We start from the raw sequence: 16,738 nt of genomic DNA on the forward strand, positions 1-16,738 counted from the left end.
GTGTTTAAGATGGGGGGTGTCATTGGCATTTGACGGGGTGTCATCAGTTATATGGTCAATTGAAAAATTAAAGAGTGGTTTTCAAAAACCCGTGAAATACTATTTGGTTTATTTAGTATTCATACACTTTAATGTATTTATTCTCTTTTGTTCTGGCTAGACTATTGCACTTTAACAATTACATTTTGTTACACGGGATTTTGAAAATCACTCTATATAGTAAACTCTTCGTTCACGTTAGTCGGTGCATAATGGTGTATCACACATAATAACCAGATAACAACGAAGTGTGATGATACAAAACAATCACAAGAAGGTGATGGACTTGAGGAGGGGTTAAAATTAATGATGAATAAGTAAATTATAAATAAACAATACAAGCTTATTTTCATAAAATTGTTTATATGGTTTTATCGCTTCAGAAATGGTAAGCTTTTTCCGGGAGAGCTTCCCTAAAACCCGGACAAGGCGTCTCATCCGATCATTTTGGGATTGGAGTCAGACGGCCCTGAAGCACTTATAAAATAAAATAAATGCCATTCGCGCTTATTTGATGAGTCTAGTTTCGATGGGACAGCGCCAATCAGAGGGGGAATTCAACCGGACTCTCCCCCTCTTTGAATCTTATTGTGTGCAGCGAAAATGATATTTTTAGTTATCACAATTGCAAAAGAAAAAAAAACTTTTAAATGTCACTAAGTAAAGAAGAATATAAATAATATTTAAAACGAAATAATTTTACGTCTAGTAGAGGCGCCAAGAAAAAGGGAACGTGGAGACTTGCTTAATGTAAAGAAACGCTTGCTACGGAGGCTATAATTTAACGTGATCCTGACTGAGATAAGAACCCTACTGCACTTGGTATGTTATATTGTTGTAGTTTGTAATGAACGCCTCTTTCTAATAAACGCCTCCTATCTATTGAACGCCCCCCTCGGACCATCGAAATTTAAAATTTTAAAACCTTTCACTTATATAAATCCAGCCAAAAGAAAGCATAGATAAACTTTCAAATTCTGAAAAGGGAATTGAATTTGAAGGGAATTGAAATTTGAATTTGCTACAGATCTTTGAACATTTTCCTGGCCGCGCGAAAGGGGATTGAATAGAGTGAATAATTCCAAATTTTGGCGTGAAAATCTAAAACAACATATTTTCCTTAAATCAGTTCAAGTTCATCAACGGCAATACAACAAAATATTGGCGAATTGTTTTCTATTGCAATGCTACACACAATTAAGCGAAGAATAATTTAAAGCAAAGAAAATAAAATATCTTTTTGTTGTAGGTTTTAAAAACAGCACGCGCTCGTGAGAATGTCGCCATTCTTGGTGCGAATACATCGCGCGCGCACAATGCAAAACAATTCATAGACTACAAAATTTATGCTAAATTTTTGCAGATTTGTATACTGAAGTTAAATAATCATTTACCTACCAGGTTGAGATATAAATATGACGGTAAAATTTGTAACCACACAACGTTCTTCAACAATAACTTAAGAAGACATGAAGATAGGAATCGGTTTAGCGCACGCATATATTTTCTCATATAATTTGATTGATCGATCTACGTCCCAAATGACTGGACCCGGGCCTTTCAGTTCACGGCCTTTTTCCGAAGGTTGACCAAAATACCTCAACAGATTTGAGCTATTAGCGCGAAAGCGCGTTACAAGCCACATACCGCTTGGAAGATGAAAATATATAGAATTGACCAAATCCATCAACTTTGAAAGGTAATATGGACTTTAATAAATGCCTCTGGCGTTTATTAGATCGTTTACGGTAAGCTAACTTAAAACAGGAAGCATTCCCCGGAATCCCTATAATGTACAAAGTGCTCTACTTTTCAGTTCCCACCCCCACCCCCAATTAGCAAAATGTTAACAGCTTTTTTACCCCCTTCCCCCAAAAATGTGCAAAATATGTCACTTTCATAGGGCCCCTGAATGGTCTTTGGCTAACACTTGCGAGCTTCTCGTTTTTTATGCGAGACCGAGCATTTTTTGTTGATGAATAAATCGAGCAGCGAGCACATCGAAAAATACAATGCGAGCACGGCGGAAAATACAATGAGAGCACGACGGAGAAAATTGCGCGAGCATGCGAGCATTAGCCGAAAACTGCGAGCACATCGAAATTTCGGGGGACCATTCGGGGGCCCTTTTCATAGCCCCCTTCCTGCCCCTTCCCTCCCAAAAAAGGGTAAAATGTTCCATTTACCTCCCCCTTATTTTGCTTCTTATCAAGCATAAACTACTTGGCTTCTAAATGCATAATAAAAAACCTCGCCTTCTCCGCCTAGTGCCTCTCCATGTATTCTACGTGTATTTTCCCACAAGGCTTTGTGGCTGTTAGGAACTTTCTAGACTTTTTATCATGCTGCCTATTCGATTAACATAACAATAAAGCTTCTACTTTTTTAAACAGAAGCCCAGAGTAATAATAAGGACGTAAAAAATAAATTCACATCAGCCAAGAGCCCATGCAAATCTCACTTTCTTGTATAATAACCGCTGGCGAATCGCGGACTGACCCTGACTTTTTCCTGGTTGAAGCGCTATGCCCTTTGGAGGTGCGATATTATCCTCTAAGATTTGATCGATTGTTGTGTTCCTTGACGCACTGGGAACGGTGCAACACAATCAAACACCCCTCAAGATGAGTGGGAATGCGTTGCATAATAGATATCTTAGCAGGGCTCGGATAAAATAATCATAGGGAACGTAAGTATCAGATTTGAAAAAAAAAAAGCAAAGGATATAGAATATATATGGAAGATTCCATTAAATCTGATGTTTTGACTGTTCCCACGCTTGCTTGGAATTTTATATCTTTACTTGCGGAAAGATTAATAAAGGAAAAAGTATTTTATTATATGTGTGGGAAGATCAAAACTCCCGTAGAAGCTGTGATGTTCGCACTATTAATGGTATTGGCGGTTTCACACTTGAAATCATTCACGTATTTATTGAGATTTTCTACAAACACCGAACAATATACTAGAACTATCAATGGAGAGCAACTTCATCTGTACAACGTTGTAAACGATCCTTAAATTGTTTACTAAACACATTTTTAGCAAGATCATATATTATATATCATCTTTAAGCGACAACTCCGCCGATTATCAATGTTGTAACAACTGTCTTTCCCTAGAATAAACTCCTGCCTTTCAAAACAAAAAGTTATTTCAACTCCCAATCTGGATTGCCATAAATCCATCTTTTGTGAGATGTAATTAACTCGAAATTGTATAATGAAAAATGACCTTGTTCCGTGCCGAAGCTTATCTATCAAATACAGAGCTTTAAAAAATATCCATCTCTCGTGAATATTCAATCAAGTGATACCCCTCTTTTTAGGAAAAAAATAAAGCCTTTGATGTAATTATTCCACGTATAGTCTTACTGACGAATTTTATCCTAAAAACAACGTCCAAATGATTTATCGGATAACGATTAGTGCTATCATGTATTCCGATCGCAGAGGATATTCTCGAGGACCTGATCTGTCCTTGGCCCAGTTCGCGTTGTTAAAATATCGAGCTTTCTGTAGAGACCAAGGGAACAAGTTGAAGGACGCACGATGCTCAATGCGTCTTTTGTACATAAAAGAATAAAAAACACAACTCGTCCGATAAACATGTCTAGAGAAACAGAAGAGAAGTCACGATATGCATTCTTCAATTTTAAAACAACTACTTTATTGTTGAAGTTATTTTGAGTTTCTCCCATTGTACATTAATATCCGCCCCCTTGATTGGCTAACCCAAGAGAATATCTCTGAAGATTGCTATGTCGTAACCCTTACGGGAAACCATTTACTAATTTATACTTTAGAAAAAAAACACTTGTGAAATTGTGAATGAGTGTAGTCTGACAGCTAGCGTGTTACAGCTCTACAATAATACCCTTCTCGCCGAAGCTGTGGCTATAGGACCTGGTAAAGGGGTTTTCGTCTTTGTTCGCTTGTGCATACATTAGCGGGGTGTTGCGACTCATATGCATAATATCAGAGTAGCAGTGCAGGTGCCTTGACTATTATTGAAGATTTTGAAAAGCAGTAAACAAAGACAAAGGTTCGATTAACTAAATCATTTTACCGGGACTCAGAAAGAGAGAGAAGTATGGAACCAAAAGATAAAAATCAAGTGCTGATATTTTACCTAGATCCGCACAGGTCTTGTTTTCTTCACGTGTAAGCGAGCTTATTTGATTTGCTCGACACTGACTTGTGGTTCGTGCGGGGAATGTCCGTTCATCAGACAGGGTAGTAAAAGAGAACAAGTATGGCGTTGTGTGGATGTTGCGCGTCTAAACCGTCGCCAACTAATAGTGCATCTGAAGACGAGAGCACAGGCCCGGAGAGCAAGGAGGAAATATTGCTTGCAAATCAAAATGGGAATGCGTCAACCTACGAGAACATACGAAAACGATCTGCTGCAAAACGAGACAAGAAACATGCGGAATATGGGAAAAGGAAGATGCGGGAAGTCTTTGCTTATTACATAAACCATTGCACACTTCACGGATTTCATTATATTTTCGAGACAAAGTCTCTATTTCGTAAGATCGCTTGGTTTAGCGTTCTAGCAATTGCTGGGGGTTTCTTCTTTAAGGAGATCAAGACCAGCACAACGCAGTATTTTAAATACCCTTTTAGCATTATGTCGACAGTGGAATACCCCAGAACTTTAGTGTTTCCGGCGGTCACAATATGTGATTTTCATGACATTCGCCAAACATTAGTCAGCAATGCCAAAGGCGAGCAGGCAATAAATATTTCTTCCTCAGAAAAGTTAGAAACTTTAGCCAGGAAGACGTATAAGAGTTTTAACGAAACTCTGATATCTTGCTCTTTGAGGCGCGGCGTTCGGGGCGCAAGACCTTTCAACATTCACGACTTTAAGGTGTTCTTCACGGCTAAAGGCCAAACATGCTATACGTTCAATGCTGCTATGGACGGCAAGAAACTCCTGGAAGTTGACAATGTTGGGCCTAAGTTTGGACTGGAGATTTACCTAAATGCCCAGCATTGGTGGTTTAAGGACGATGTCAGGGAGAGTGGGTTTCGGTTTATTCTTCATCAACAAGATGATTTGCCGCTCACTAGGGAAGGTTTCCGAGTATCGTCTGGGTATGTCACCTACGTGGACATGAGACTGGAAAAGGCAAGTAACGATTTGACACAAAGTATTTATTTGTTGAAGGTCGTGTAAAGCGACCATAAAACTAGGTTGTATATCTTGACTAAGTAAACAGAGGACTGTGATTTCACTCAATCTCGGCCTAGTGTTCCATTTCAAGAACGATTCATAACCCTAATTACGAAGAACTCATCCCATTTGCTAAGATTTCTGATGTTTCCGATGGCTGTTTCCGTACCTCTGTTGTAGGTGATGATCAGTCTAGTTATCAGTATGCTAACTTAAATCTCCCTTTTATTACCAATACGTATCAAAACACTTGGACAATATCTTCATAGGGTTGTTTTACCAAAACTAAGTAAAAAAATGATCACATCGCAGGGGATCGTTTGTTTTCCTTCTCGATGATTCTCATTTTGCATATCCAAATTGGAAATTCAAATTGTTATTTGTTTGGAAGCCGATTATAATTAGCCTGTAGCAGGCGACAGGCGTTGAATGGTAAGAATCGAATAAAATTCAACCGAAAATGGCGGCTGAAAAAATATAATTGCACAGTAAGAATGATAAGATACTCGGAAGGTTACAGCGTCCTCGAAGTCTATCATTCAATTTGCGCTCTGCTCTTCTAACAACTTGGGTGCCAATTAGCTATCTTCGCGGGATGCCCACTTGTTTTGAGATATTACTCCCCTGTTTTAGCGATGTACGTTAAACAATCTGCCAGAGCCACTTTATATGCGATGATAAGATACGCATGTAATTCTCGAATAAAGGTCAAGAAGGGTTAAGTGTCTAATGCATATATTTTAATTTTCTTTTCCTTTTTGTGATGTACCAGATTATTGTTCCTTCAGGCGATGTCTGCTTACGGGATTTTTTTTTGTTTTTATACCAGTATTAATTTGAATTATCAAACGACAATGAATAATATATTATTTTAGGTCTCTGTGTCTTTTCTTTCATAACAAAACCGTTTATTTTTCGATACCTACGACTTCTTGTAGCATCAAATAGCTTTATTACGTGTTTTTTTTTAATTTTCTGAATTCTGGTTTTAAGATTGTAAAGACGACTATGTGTCCTTTTAACTCAGACGTTGAAACACAGCGTTGTTTTTATTTTGCGGTTTTGTTTAGCAACCCACTATTCAGTAGATAAGTGCCCTAAACCTCGAAATCGTCTTCGTCATAGATCCTTGCGTGTAAGGGCCACTTCTTAAGCTGTGCAGACTCAATTAAACTGCCCTAAAGGCTAGCCACATTCGCCGCGACTAATCTCTTGTTTTATCAAGAGAACCGCGATAAAGTACAACATTTATCTGGGTGACAGGGTCTCCTCAGATTTATTTTTCCAAATACTAGATCTTTAGGCGAGAAGAGGCGGCACCTACAACAATTTTCATATAAAAGCTCATGATTCATAATTATGTTTGGCACACTTGCAAGAATTGTGTTCAGGACGCTAAGCATAAAATCAGTTAAGCCAGTTGTTAGTGAATAATGAGTCACAAACCAGAACAAGTACAAGCTCACAGATCGTGAATATATAACGGTATCTGAGCATAAAAGTTGAAAGCATGGCATCACCAATTGGCTCAATAGTGAAGCCACTTAAAAAATCGCCGAAAAGCCTTATGCTTGAATATTTATTTATGATTACAAATCGACGTTTTAAGTAAGGCTTTGCTTGTAAGCTGCTAATAATCAAAATAGGCAAAGTACTGCAAAATTTAGAATTTTACTTAAAATTTATTATTCAAATTCGGACAATAATATGGAAAACAAGAGGAAATCTGTCCCGCGGCGCACGGAAAGTGAATCAAATAGGAGAACAACCCGCACTGGGTATAAATAAATCTTTCACGGTCAAGGGCGTTCTTATTTTAGTTCTTACAGCTTTGCATTTTATAATCCCCTAATTAAAGGTTTAGACTGAGGTAAAAAGGATAAGATATTTTCATTGAAATCGTTCAACTTAAGCTACCGCTTATTACGATGAAAATTGTTATGTTAATATTTTGCTAATTAGGGTTATACGTTAGGATGGAGTTTTGAAAACTATAAGTGACGCCTGTCGTTAGTTTTTTGGTTTCAAGTGGGTGGTTTATATTCTGTCCCACGTTATTATTTTTAACCACTGTTTTTTTTTTCACTGTTTTTGTCTTGTTTTATTTATTGATTGATTGATTGATTTATTTCTTACTGCATCAGATTGCGTGCACACAGAACATAGCACTTTCCAAGTGCCAGTTTCTTGCGAAGCTTCACAAGCTAACACATCTTTCCCCAAAATGTTTTTGGCTTGATATTAGAGAAGTCTTGGTGTAGTATGATAACTATATAAGCTTAGTTTAGACTAGGTCTACCACAGAAGCCTAAATTGGGATGTAGATATACCCAAGGATATACCTATTTTTGTGTTATTTTTGGGACATTCACCTCGATCAAAATAAATCGTCCAGTCATGGAGCTCACCATACTTCGAAGGATACAATGTATAAGATAAAGTCAAAACTGAAAGTGTTTGTTAAAAAACGAGCAGTTGCGCCTCTGGTTTGCGCGTCCAGTTTAGAGTTTTAAAAAATACAATAAAAAGAACGTTATTTAGAATAAGAAGTTGCGTTTAAAAAAAAAATAAAATAAATAAACGTTATATATAAAGAGAAGTTTCGCCGCTGGTTTGCCCATGCAGTTTAAAGTTTAAAAAAAGATAATAAAATAAACGTTAAAGAGAAGTTTCGCCTCTGGTTTGCCCAAGCAGCTTAAAGTTAAAGAAAAGATAATAAAATATACGTTATATATAAAGAGAAGTTTCGCCGGGTTTGCACATGCAGTTTAAAGTTTCCCGTGACCCACGCTAAAAACGAATAAAATTAATGCAGGATTGTTATTTACTATTCAGTATTTAGTAAACCGCGGCACAAGGAAGATGAATGACATTACCCCCTTTAGGTGAACCGCCACTTGCTGCGTCCTTTCATTCGATGGTAATCCTAGACACAATAGCACGAGATGTTTGTAACTGTGTACGACGCGATCTAGCGACGCCTTGCTACACCTCTTATACATATATACTATATCATTTATTATGACATTATTTATGAGCTTGCAAACATCGATTGTTTTAAAATGATGCTTGCTGCAGGGCATATATTTGTATTTAGTAGCATTCTTTGAATTAAAGGAGAGGGAATAAAAGCATATTTAGAGTATGTCAAGTATGTTTTTCGACTACCTTGCAGAAACCTCTTTTCCAATAGGTTGTGTGCAACCGTTCACTTGGCAAATTAGAGGATTTTTCAAACCTTTTGTGTTTTTTTCTAGGTTAATCGCATTACTAGTAAGGAATAGTCCGGAAGCACTTAGTGGATAATGGTGAATAGTGTCCCCTATACACGGTCAAGAATAACCTCTAAGATCACCAGTAGTATTCCTAGTCACAAAGTAAAAATAACTGGAATCGTTGTAATCGCTAAGAATCCTTAAACTCGTCAATAATGCTAATCACAGGCGCGTACGAAGGGTGCGCACCCCCGCCCCCCCCCCCCCCCCTTGGCGGCCAAAAAGCGGGTCATTTCTTAAAAGGAATCCTCAAATGCATTTTCCGTGTGATACCTATGACTGCGCAACCCCCCTCAGTCAATCCTGCGCACGCGCCTGTATCACGCATTAGTTATAATTTAATCACTATGTCCGCATATTGAAAATGTACTGCTAAAGTAGTCTAGTTTGTTTTGAGTTTGATTAATCATAATCTCCGTGAAATAATTAGATTTTCTTTTGGACTAGGTGAAGAACCTCCCTTATCCCTTCAGCTCAGACTGTGATGGTCGCGGTCTGGACCTCTACCCCAAGTACTCGCGCAATAATTGCTATATGGAGAGCCTGACTAAATACATCCTCCAGCAGTGCAAATGCAGGGCCTGGTTCATGGCAGGTTTGTGTGCAGGGGTATGCGGGAGGGAGGAACGTTTATTTGCGAGGGAGTTAAAGAGGGCCAATCAGCACCATCTTACACTCCTGCTCAAAACCGACTTACGCGAAGCATCCATTTCCATCGGCTAATTCAAGCGAGTAACTGCAACTCTTTCAATAAAATACTGTTGATTAAATATCCCAATTGAATTGTGAATGGTTATCTAAGTTTTCACGTAAGTAGAACAATGTTTGCACAAAGTGCAAAGTAGTAGTTGGCAGACATCCTTTAAGTTGCTCGTGTGACGAGGTGATTTCGCCCCGGGTTGTCACTTTTGCTGGTACTTGGAAGATGGCTGATTTTATGTTAATTTGGATAGAAAAAGTTTCTGGATGGATCCAGTGACCTATTACCAGAGCTTAGGATGCTAAATGGGACTAAATTACTCCGTGGTCAGTGACTTACTTCTCTGGACCCGAGCATGTGTTTTCTCTCGATACGCACCCTCGGGGAATCAGGGTGTCGCGGAGATCGGGCGCACACAGAGCGGGCGAGAAAGAAAGGGGAGCCCTCCTCTTTTTCGCGCGCCCCCTGTGTGCCCAAAATACTTGGGGTGAGATGAGGTATACTTGAGGTGAGATGAGGTATACCTGTGGTGAGATGAGGTATACTTGGGGTGAGATGAGGTATACTTGCATAGGGTGAGATGAGGTATACTTGAAGTGAGATGAGGTATACTTGAGGTGAGATGAGGTATACTTGAGGTGAGATGAGGTATACTTGAGGTGAGATGAGGTATACCTGTGGTGAGATGAGGTATACTTGAGGAGAGATGAGGTATACCTGTGGTGAGATGAGGTATACTTGGGGTGAGATGAGGTATACTTGCATAGGGTGAGATGAGGTATACTTGAAGTGAGATGAGGTATACTTGAGGTGAGATGAGGTATACTTGAGGTGAGATGAGGTATACTTGTGGTAAGATGAGGTATACTTGGGGTGAGATGAGGTATACTTGCATAGGGTGAGATGAGGTATACTTGAGGTGAGATGAGGTATACTTGAGGTGAGGTGAGGTATACTTGTGGTCAGATGAGGTATACTTGAAGTGAGATGAGGTATACTTGTGGTGAGATGAGGTATACTTGGGGTGAGATGAGGTATACTTGTGGTGAGATGAGGTATACTTGGGGTGAGATAAGGTATACTTGGGGTGAGATGAGGTATACTTGGGGTGAGATGAGGTATACTTGTGGTGAGATGAGGTATACTTGGGGTGAGATGAGGTATACTTGGGGTGATATGAGGTATAGTTGTGGTGAGATGAGGTATACTTGAGGTGAGATGAGGTATAGTTGTGGTGAGATGAGGTATACTTGGGGTGAGATGAGGTATACTTGGGGTGAGATGAGGTATACTTGAGGTGAGATGAGGTATACTTGTGGTGAGATGAGGTATACTTAAGGTGAGATGAGGTATACCTGTGGTGAGATGAGGTATACTTGGGGTGAGATGAGGTATACTTGTGGTGAGATGAGGTATACTTGAGGTGAGATGAGGTATACCTGTGGTGAGATGAGGTATACTTGGGGTGAGATGAGGTATACTTGGGGTGAGATGAGGTATACTTGAGGTGAGATGAGGTATACTTGGGGTGAGATGAGGTATACTTGAGGTGAGATGAGGTATACTTGTGGTGAGATGAGGTATACTTAAGGTGAGATGAGGTATACCTGTGGTGAGATAAGGTATACTTGGGGTGAGATGAGGTATACTTGTGGTGAGATGAGGTATACTTGAGGTGAGATAAGGTATACCTGTGGTGAGATGAGGTATACTCGGGGTGAGATGAGGTATACTTGAGGTGAGATGAGGTATACTTGTGGTGAGATGAGGTATACTTGGGGTGAGATGAGGTATACTTGCATAGGGTGAGATAAGGTATACTTGCATAGGGTGAGATAAGGTATACTTGGGGTTAGATGAGGTATACTTGTGGTGAGATGAGGTATACTTGAGGTGAGATGAGGTATACCTGTGGTGAGATGAGGTATACTCGGGGTGAGATGAGACTTCTTCAAGGCAGTCTTATTAAAGACGAAAATTTGGCAGAGTCGAATTCCAGTTTTTGGTGTATTGTATTCATTGTTCTGGTACGAGATCACGACAGTTTGGGCTTTTTGATTTTATTTGGGTTAGATGAGGTATACTTGGGGTGAGATGAGGTATACTTGCATAGGGTGAGATGTGGTATACTTAGGGTGAGATGAGGTATACTTGGGGTGAGATGAGGTATACTTGGGGTGAGATGAGGTGAGATGAGGTATACTTGGGGTGAAATGAGGTATACTTGGGGTGAGATGAGGTGAGGTATACTTGGGGTGAGATGAGGTATACTTGGAGTGAGGTGAAAATCAAAACGAATCAAAACAAAAGGCCCAAATAGCCGTGAACTTAAATCAGAAGAATGAATACAATGCACCAAAAACTGGTTTTCGACCCTGCCAAATTTTCATCTGTAATAAGACTTTTTAGACCTGAAGAGGTGGGTTGAGGTAGGGTATACCTGGGGTTAGGCGGGGCAAGCCAACACGATCTATTATTGACAGACGAGGTGTGCGGACAATGAGAGGGAATTTGCGATATTCCATATAAGGACATGGGAAATTTCTAATGTATTTGGCTTCTTTGTGATATTTGTGTACCAATAAAAATGTATGTTTACCTTTATTCAGATGTTATCAATACTTCTACATGCAGTATAAAGGAAGCGTTGGACTGTATGTGGCCAGCTTGGGGTAGGTGATAATGGTTTAGGTGATGATTGCCACCATTTTTCCTTGCTGTCGTTATCGATCGTGATGGGAATGTGGACCTGACACTTCCATCTTGTAAGCATAAAAAAAAAAAAGAACCAGAGGACAGATCTTGTTAAAAACGTTTAAAAAAAGACGCCGAATAACTTAGCCGCCGAAGGAACTTAGACCCCCACCTTGCTATACTAAAGACAAAGCTCCTCATCGAGACAGATACAACTATATTTGTCATCAAAGGACATGGGAGAGATGGCTGAAGCCTGATCTAGACAGTACGATTCAGTTGGATGCGACTTGCTCGCAACAAATCTTCAACTCGAGTCGTAGAGTGTAAATCGGCCTACTACTCCGCTACAATAAAAGTCGTAGTGTGTAATTCAGGGCTAAAGACATGTCGTAGACAGGGCGCATACGACTAAATCGTGCTGTCTTAATCAGCCGTAAGGGGCAAAGACTAGTCTTGACTTCCTCAGGGAGGGGGGACTAGTTTTTCAATTAAAAAAAAAGTAGCAAGGGTAAAAAATAGCAAAGTTCAAATTGTAAGGTCGTGTTAGCTTATATTCGCTTGATTTTTTGCATAGATGTTCCTTGTGTAATATAAAATAAGCTTTAGTATTTTTTGGAAGATAATCCGTTCTTAAGATATTTCAAATTGACTCTTGAGTTGTTTGAAATTGCCCAATTTGAGCGAAATTGCTACTTTTTTCATGATCTATGGCATCTTTGCTCAATCATATCTCAGGATTGGATCATCTACCAAAAAATACTAAAGCTTATTTTGTTTTATATTATGCAAGGAGTCTCTAGGCAAAATATAAACAAAATGTAAGCTAACACAACCTTACATTTTTAGTTTTGCCATTTTTTGCTCCTGTCAGCAGGGTAGGTTCTATACAATGTGAGTTCTTTAGCCCGTATCACACTGTTATTTTGGTAAGTAGAGCGAAATGCGAGTTGTTAGCTTGATATAGTTCTCAGTCTTGACCTTCTACTCTTAACAGAGGACTTTGACAACGCCTACAACTACACCTGTCCTGTGGACTGTGAGGAACGCGTGTATAAAACACGGCTGTCGTCCGCGCTCTTCCTACCGCAGAAGTTGCTGCCTCTAACTAAGAAGTACAAATTTCTAATGAGACCAAAGGGAATACCTAACGATACTGATGGCGCAGTGGACTTCATCCTGTAAGTAGAACAATCATCCGCGCAGACAATGCCTTTATCCAAGAAACAAGATTTTTCTGATATTTTATTGTTCGGTAACTCCCAAGACGAGTTATTTTTCATTAAAAGTAAACTATAGCCAAATGATTGAAAAGAAAAACCTCAAGCAGTTTCGTTTGGCGCCCGATCACATCGAGGCTGTTAGATTTTTAACTTTATATTAGCAATTCAATTTACCTTATTTGGAAATCTAGCATACATTCTTTTGCCCAGGAAGACAAAACTAGACATAATTGAAACTGTGATCTGTAGAATATTTCTGTAGAATATTGCAAAACACTTATCGTTCGCGTAAGTTATTCATGTAAACAAAAAGCACCCGTGTTGTTTTTCAAGCGATCCTTGCTAACACAGACGTAATTTGCAGGGAAAATTACTCGGTTATCAACCTGTTCTTTGATGAACTTCGACTGGATACGATACAACAAACACCCGCTTACGGCTTCTTTAGACTTGTTGGTAAGTAAGTGCACAAGGTTAGTCATACCATACCACACTTGACGCGATCACATAGCATCATGTACACTGAATAGTGTACACAGAATTCAATGAAAACACAGGTTTCCTTCCGCAAGCAGCAGAACCTGACTCCACAAAACGCATCAAAATCAATAAAATTATCAATCGAAAATAAGCTGATATAGGATTAAAGAATAATTTATCAACGATTAATTAATTCCACGTTAAGTTTTGTCAAATTTAATGAAAAACGATATCTGCGCACCGTACCGGTTATATACGCACTAGTTGGTACTATAGAGGCCGCGTTCTCGCACCTTAATCGCAGCGCGCTCGGACCTGCATAGTAACGAACTCCGTATCCTTACGGTCTCTAATGTGGCTTCCTAATGAGGACTTCCGTATCTTTAACGTCTCTAATGCGGCCCCCCAATGACGAGCTCCGTATCCCTAACGTATCTTATTTACTCTCCCTCTAACGCAGCTTCTTAATGAGGACCCCGGTATCCCTAACGTCTCTAATGCGGCCCCCCCAATGAGGAACTCCGTATCCCTAACGTCTCTAATGTGGCCCCCCAATGATGACCTCGGTATCCCTAACCTCTCTAATGTGGCCCCCCAATGAGGACCTATGCATTCGAACGTCTCTAATGCGCCCCCCTCCCACCAATGAGGAACTCCGTATCCCTAACGTCTCTAATGCGGCCAACGAATATGGCCCTCGGTCTCCCTAACGTCTCTAATGCGGTTCCCCAATGAGGACCTCGGTATCCCTAACGTCTCTTATTTACGAACTCTCTGATCTTCCTAGGTGACGTGGGCGGACAGCTCGGGCTAGTACTTGGCGCCAGCGTCATTACGATCGTGGAGATCATTGATCTTGTCATCATGTACTCCATATACTGGATAAAGTCTAAAACTGTACCCAGAGCGGCGACAAGCTGAGCCTTCCATGACCGTTTCCATTGGCAAGCGGGCTTCGCCAAGAGTGTATATTACACTTGATCATGAGCGAGGTGGAGTTTGCAGTGCAAACATGTTTGGTTACTTTCACTTGAGTCTCAGACTGAGTATGCTGATAAGACTGTCCTCAGCAGACAGAGAGCTGATAATGATGAGAGACAGCCTAGTTACGAATGAGGAGAGTTGTACAAAATAACAGAGGAGAGTCTTTATATCCCTGATTTAGCAAGAATGAAGGACGTTGAAGCAAGGATGAATTTACCAAGTACCCGGGGGTTAAGGTCCGTAAGACGCCACCATTTTTTTGGATTACATTCATGGCCTGAATTCATTAGGATGTGATAAACGGCTAGCGTGAAACGCCCTAAGGGATAGCAGAAGAAAAATCCTTAAAGGATAGCAGTTCAGTAGAATTTTATACCCTGAGAGAACGATCTTACCCATCTACCCCTATTGAGAATCCCCCGGGACTAAGTATCTGAGAAGATGACCTATGATTGCTGAGGCTACTGATAAACCTCATACCGATTTCAGAGAGCGATGGGAATGTCAACTAAGGCCGGGTAATCATATTTGACCAGACAACGAACCAAGAAGCTAACGAACTCGCCAGGGCCGGATACAGGGAGGGGGGGGGGGGGGGGGTGTTTTGTACATTAGAGGATGCTGATGATTACTGAATACATAACACTGAGATTGGATGAATGAATCTGCGAATGAACTCTAGGCTGTTCAGTTTGGTTGCATACCATGGTCACGTGACTCATATGCCAAAAAAAACCCTTACTTCTAATCTTAGCTTTGCTAAACCGCTGCACAGAATAACCGTTGACGCACACTATATTCTTGCTTCCCGAAGTCGATGAAATATTGACTAGGGACTACAGACTAGGGATATTACCCTGGCACATCTAGTTTGCGCATGGATTGTCGTAGATATCTGCTGGTCACGCTATGATTCAAAACTCAAAACTGATATTCTTCATATCATTTCATCAAACTGGATGAACTTATATTCACTAGTTTTCCGGTGTCTGGAAGTTAAAAGCCACATTTTGAGGTTTAAAGTTTGCGATTGATGGGAATTCATCCGCCCCGCTTTACGCTCTCGTTCAGGTGCGTTATTTTTGCATCTGCTTATGCAGACGCTTGCGAAATGTGACTATGTGTTTGATATAATTTGTGTTCATGCTTCATATTGGTATTTCCATGCCGCACGATCGGATCGGATACATAATAATGTTACAGTCCACCTTCTCTCTCAAATATGTGCATATAAGTTACGTGACGATACTCTAAAAATCGATAGAATAATTGCATTATAAAAACGTCTCTTTTACTATTATAAAAGTAAAGAAATGACCCCTTGATCGCTATATGTCTGTACAAAGTGCCTTTATAATTACGCTGGTTTAAAAAGACCTATTGTAAATTTGACTGCTCACTTATGAGTGAATACTGAGATATAATAATATACATGCTTTCTTTAGCATTTAATTTTGTTACATATTTTCATAGTAACGTAATATCGGATAGATGTGGTCAGGAGTTAATGGAATACATGTTATACAAGGGAATTAATAAAGAGAATGTAACTTATGTGCAATCAGTGGTGTCTTCTTTTTAAGAAACCGGTACCGTGCCTCACGTACAAATTATGTCAGGTAAGGGCTGGGGGCCAGTGATGAAAAACGCAAGATTAGTTCCAGTACCGCGCTTTTAAACCAGCCTTTTCGTTTTAAAATGGCGGCTTTTTACCGGCGAACTGTCATATTTTGGCGAATGCTAAAGACCAAACATAAGGCTAAAATTTTCTTTATGACTCCCTCATTATCACACAAATCTGTCATCTTTTGTACAGTTAGTCAAAACAGCAACTGAAGTCAACCTTTCGTACCTTTACTCGAACGAGCACGCGCATGCGCATACGTTATTCAGAACTGTCGGGCTGGGGATGTTATCTGAATCCCGCCTCGTACCCAGGCGCGTTCAGCGTCCGTTAAAGAGCAGGACCGTTGTGTTACCAAATTGAGACGCCTGGGTACGAGGCAGATCTGAATTGACTATAACATGTGTCTGGTGGTTTCTGTAACTATATGGGACGGAACAATTGGCTCTAATCAGCTACTCACAGTTGCACGAGGAAGCGACAGTGAAATATTTCCTTTTTTAATTCTCGGGAAACTTCGGTACTTTTGGTGTTTTTT

General features: G+C 39.9%; 1 protein-coding gene across 1 annotated transcript; it reads left to right on the forward strand.

Moving 5' to 3' along the window:
* Positions 1-3,860: 3,860 nt before the first annotated feature.
* On the forward strand, positions 3,861-14,908 carry LOC5520902 (acid-sensing ion channel 1B). The gene is made up of 6 exons (XM_032366205.2): positions 3,861-5,175; positions 8,943-9,090; positions 11,805-11,867; positions 12,887-13,070; positions 13,477-13,568; positions 14,380-14,908. The coding sequence occupies exons 1-6, from the start codon at positions 4,294-4,296 to the stop codon at positions 14,511-14,513; spliced, it is 1,503 nt and encodes a 500-aa protein (XP_032222096.2). The 5' UTR covers positions 3,861-4,293; the 3' UTR covers positions 14,514-14,908.
* The last annotated feature ends 1,830 nt before the right edge of the window (positions 14,909-16,738 follow it).

The sequence above is a fragment of the Nematostella vectensis genome, chromosome 6 (genome assembly GCF_932526225.1).
Source record: "Nematostella vectensis chromosome 6, jaNemVect1.1, whole genome shotgun sequence".
In the NCBI taxonomy this organism is placed as follows: Eukaryota; Metazoa; Cnidaria; class Anthozoa; order Actiniaria; family Edwardsiidae; genus Nematostella; species Nematostella vectensis.

Excerpts from the sequence above, each read along its gene's own strand:
- LOC5520902 (XM_032366205.2), top strand. The coding sequence starts at position 4,294 with ATGGCGTTGTGTGGATGTTGCGCGTCTAAACCGTCGCCAACTAATAGT. Across the intron at positions 11,868-12,886 it reads CTGTATGTGGCCAGCTTGGG|AGGACTTTGACAACGCCTAC; the intron begins GTAGGTGATAAT and ends TACTCTTAACAG. Across the intron at positions 13,569-14,379 it reads CGGCTTCTTTAGACTTGTTG|GTGACGTGGGCGGACAGCTC; the intron begins GTAAGTAAGTGC and ends TGATCTTCCTAG.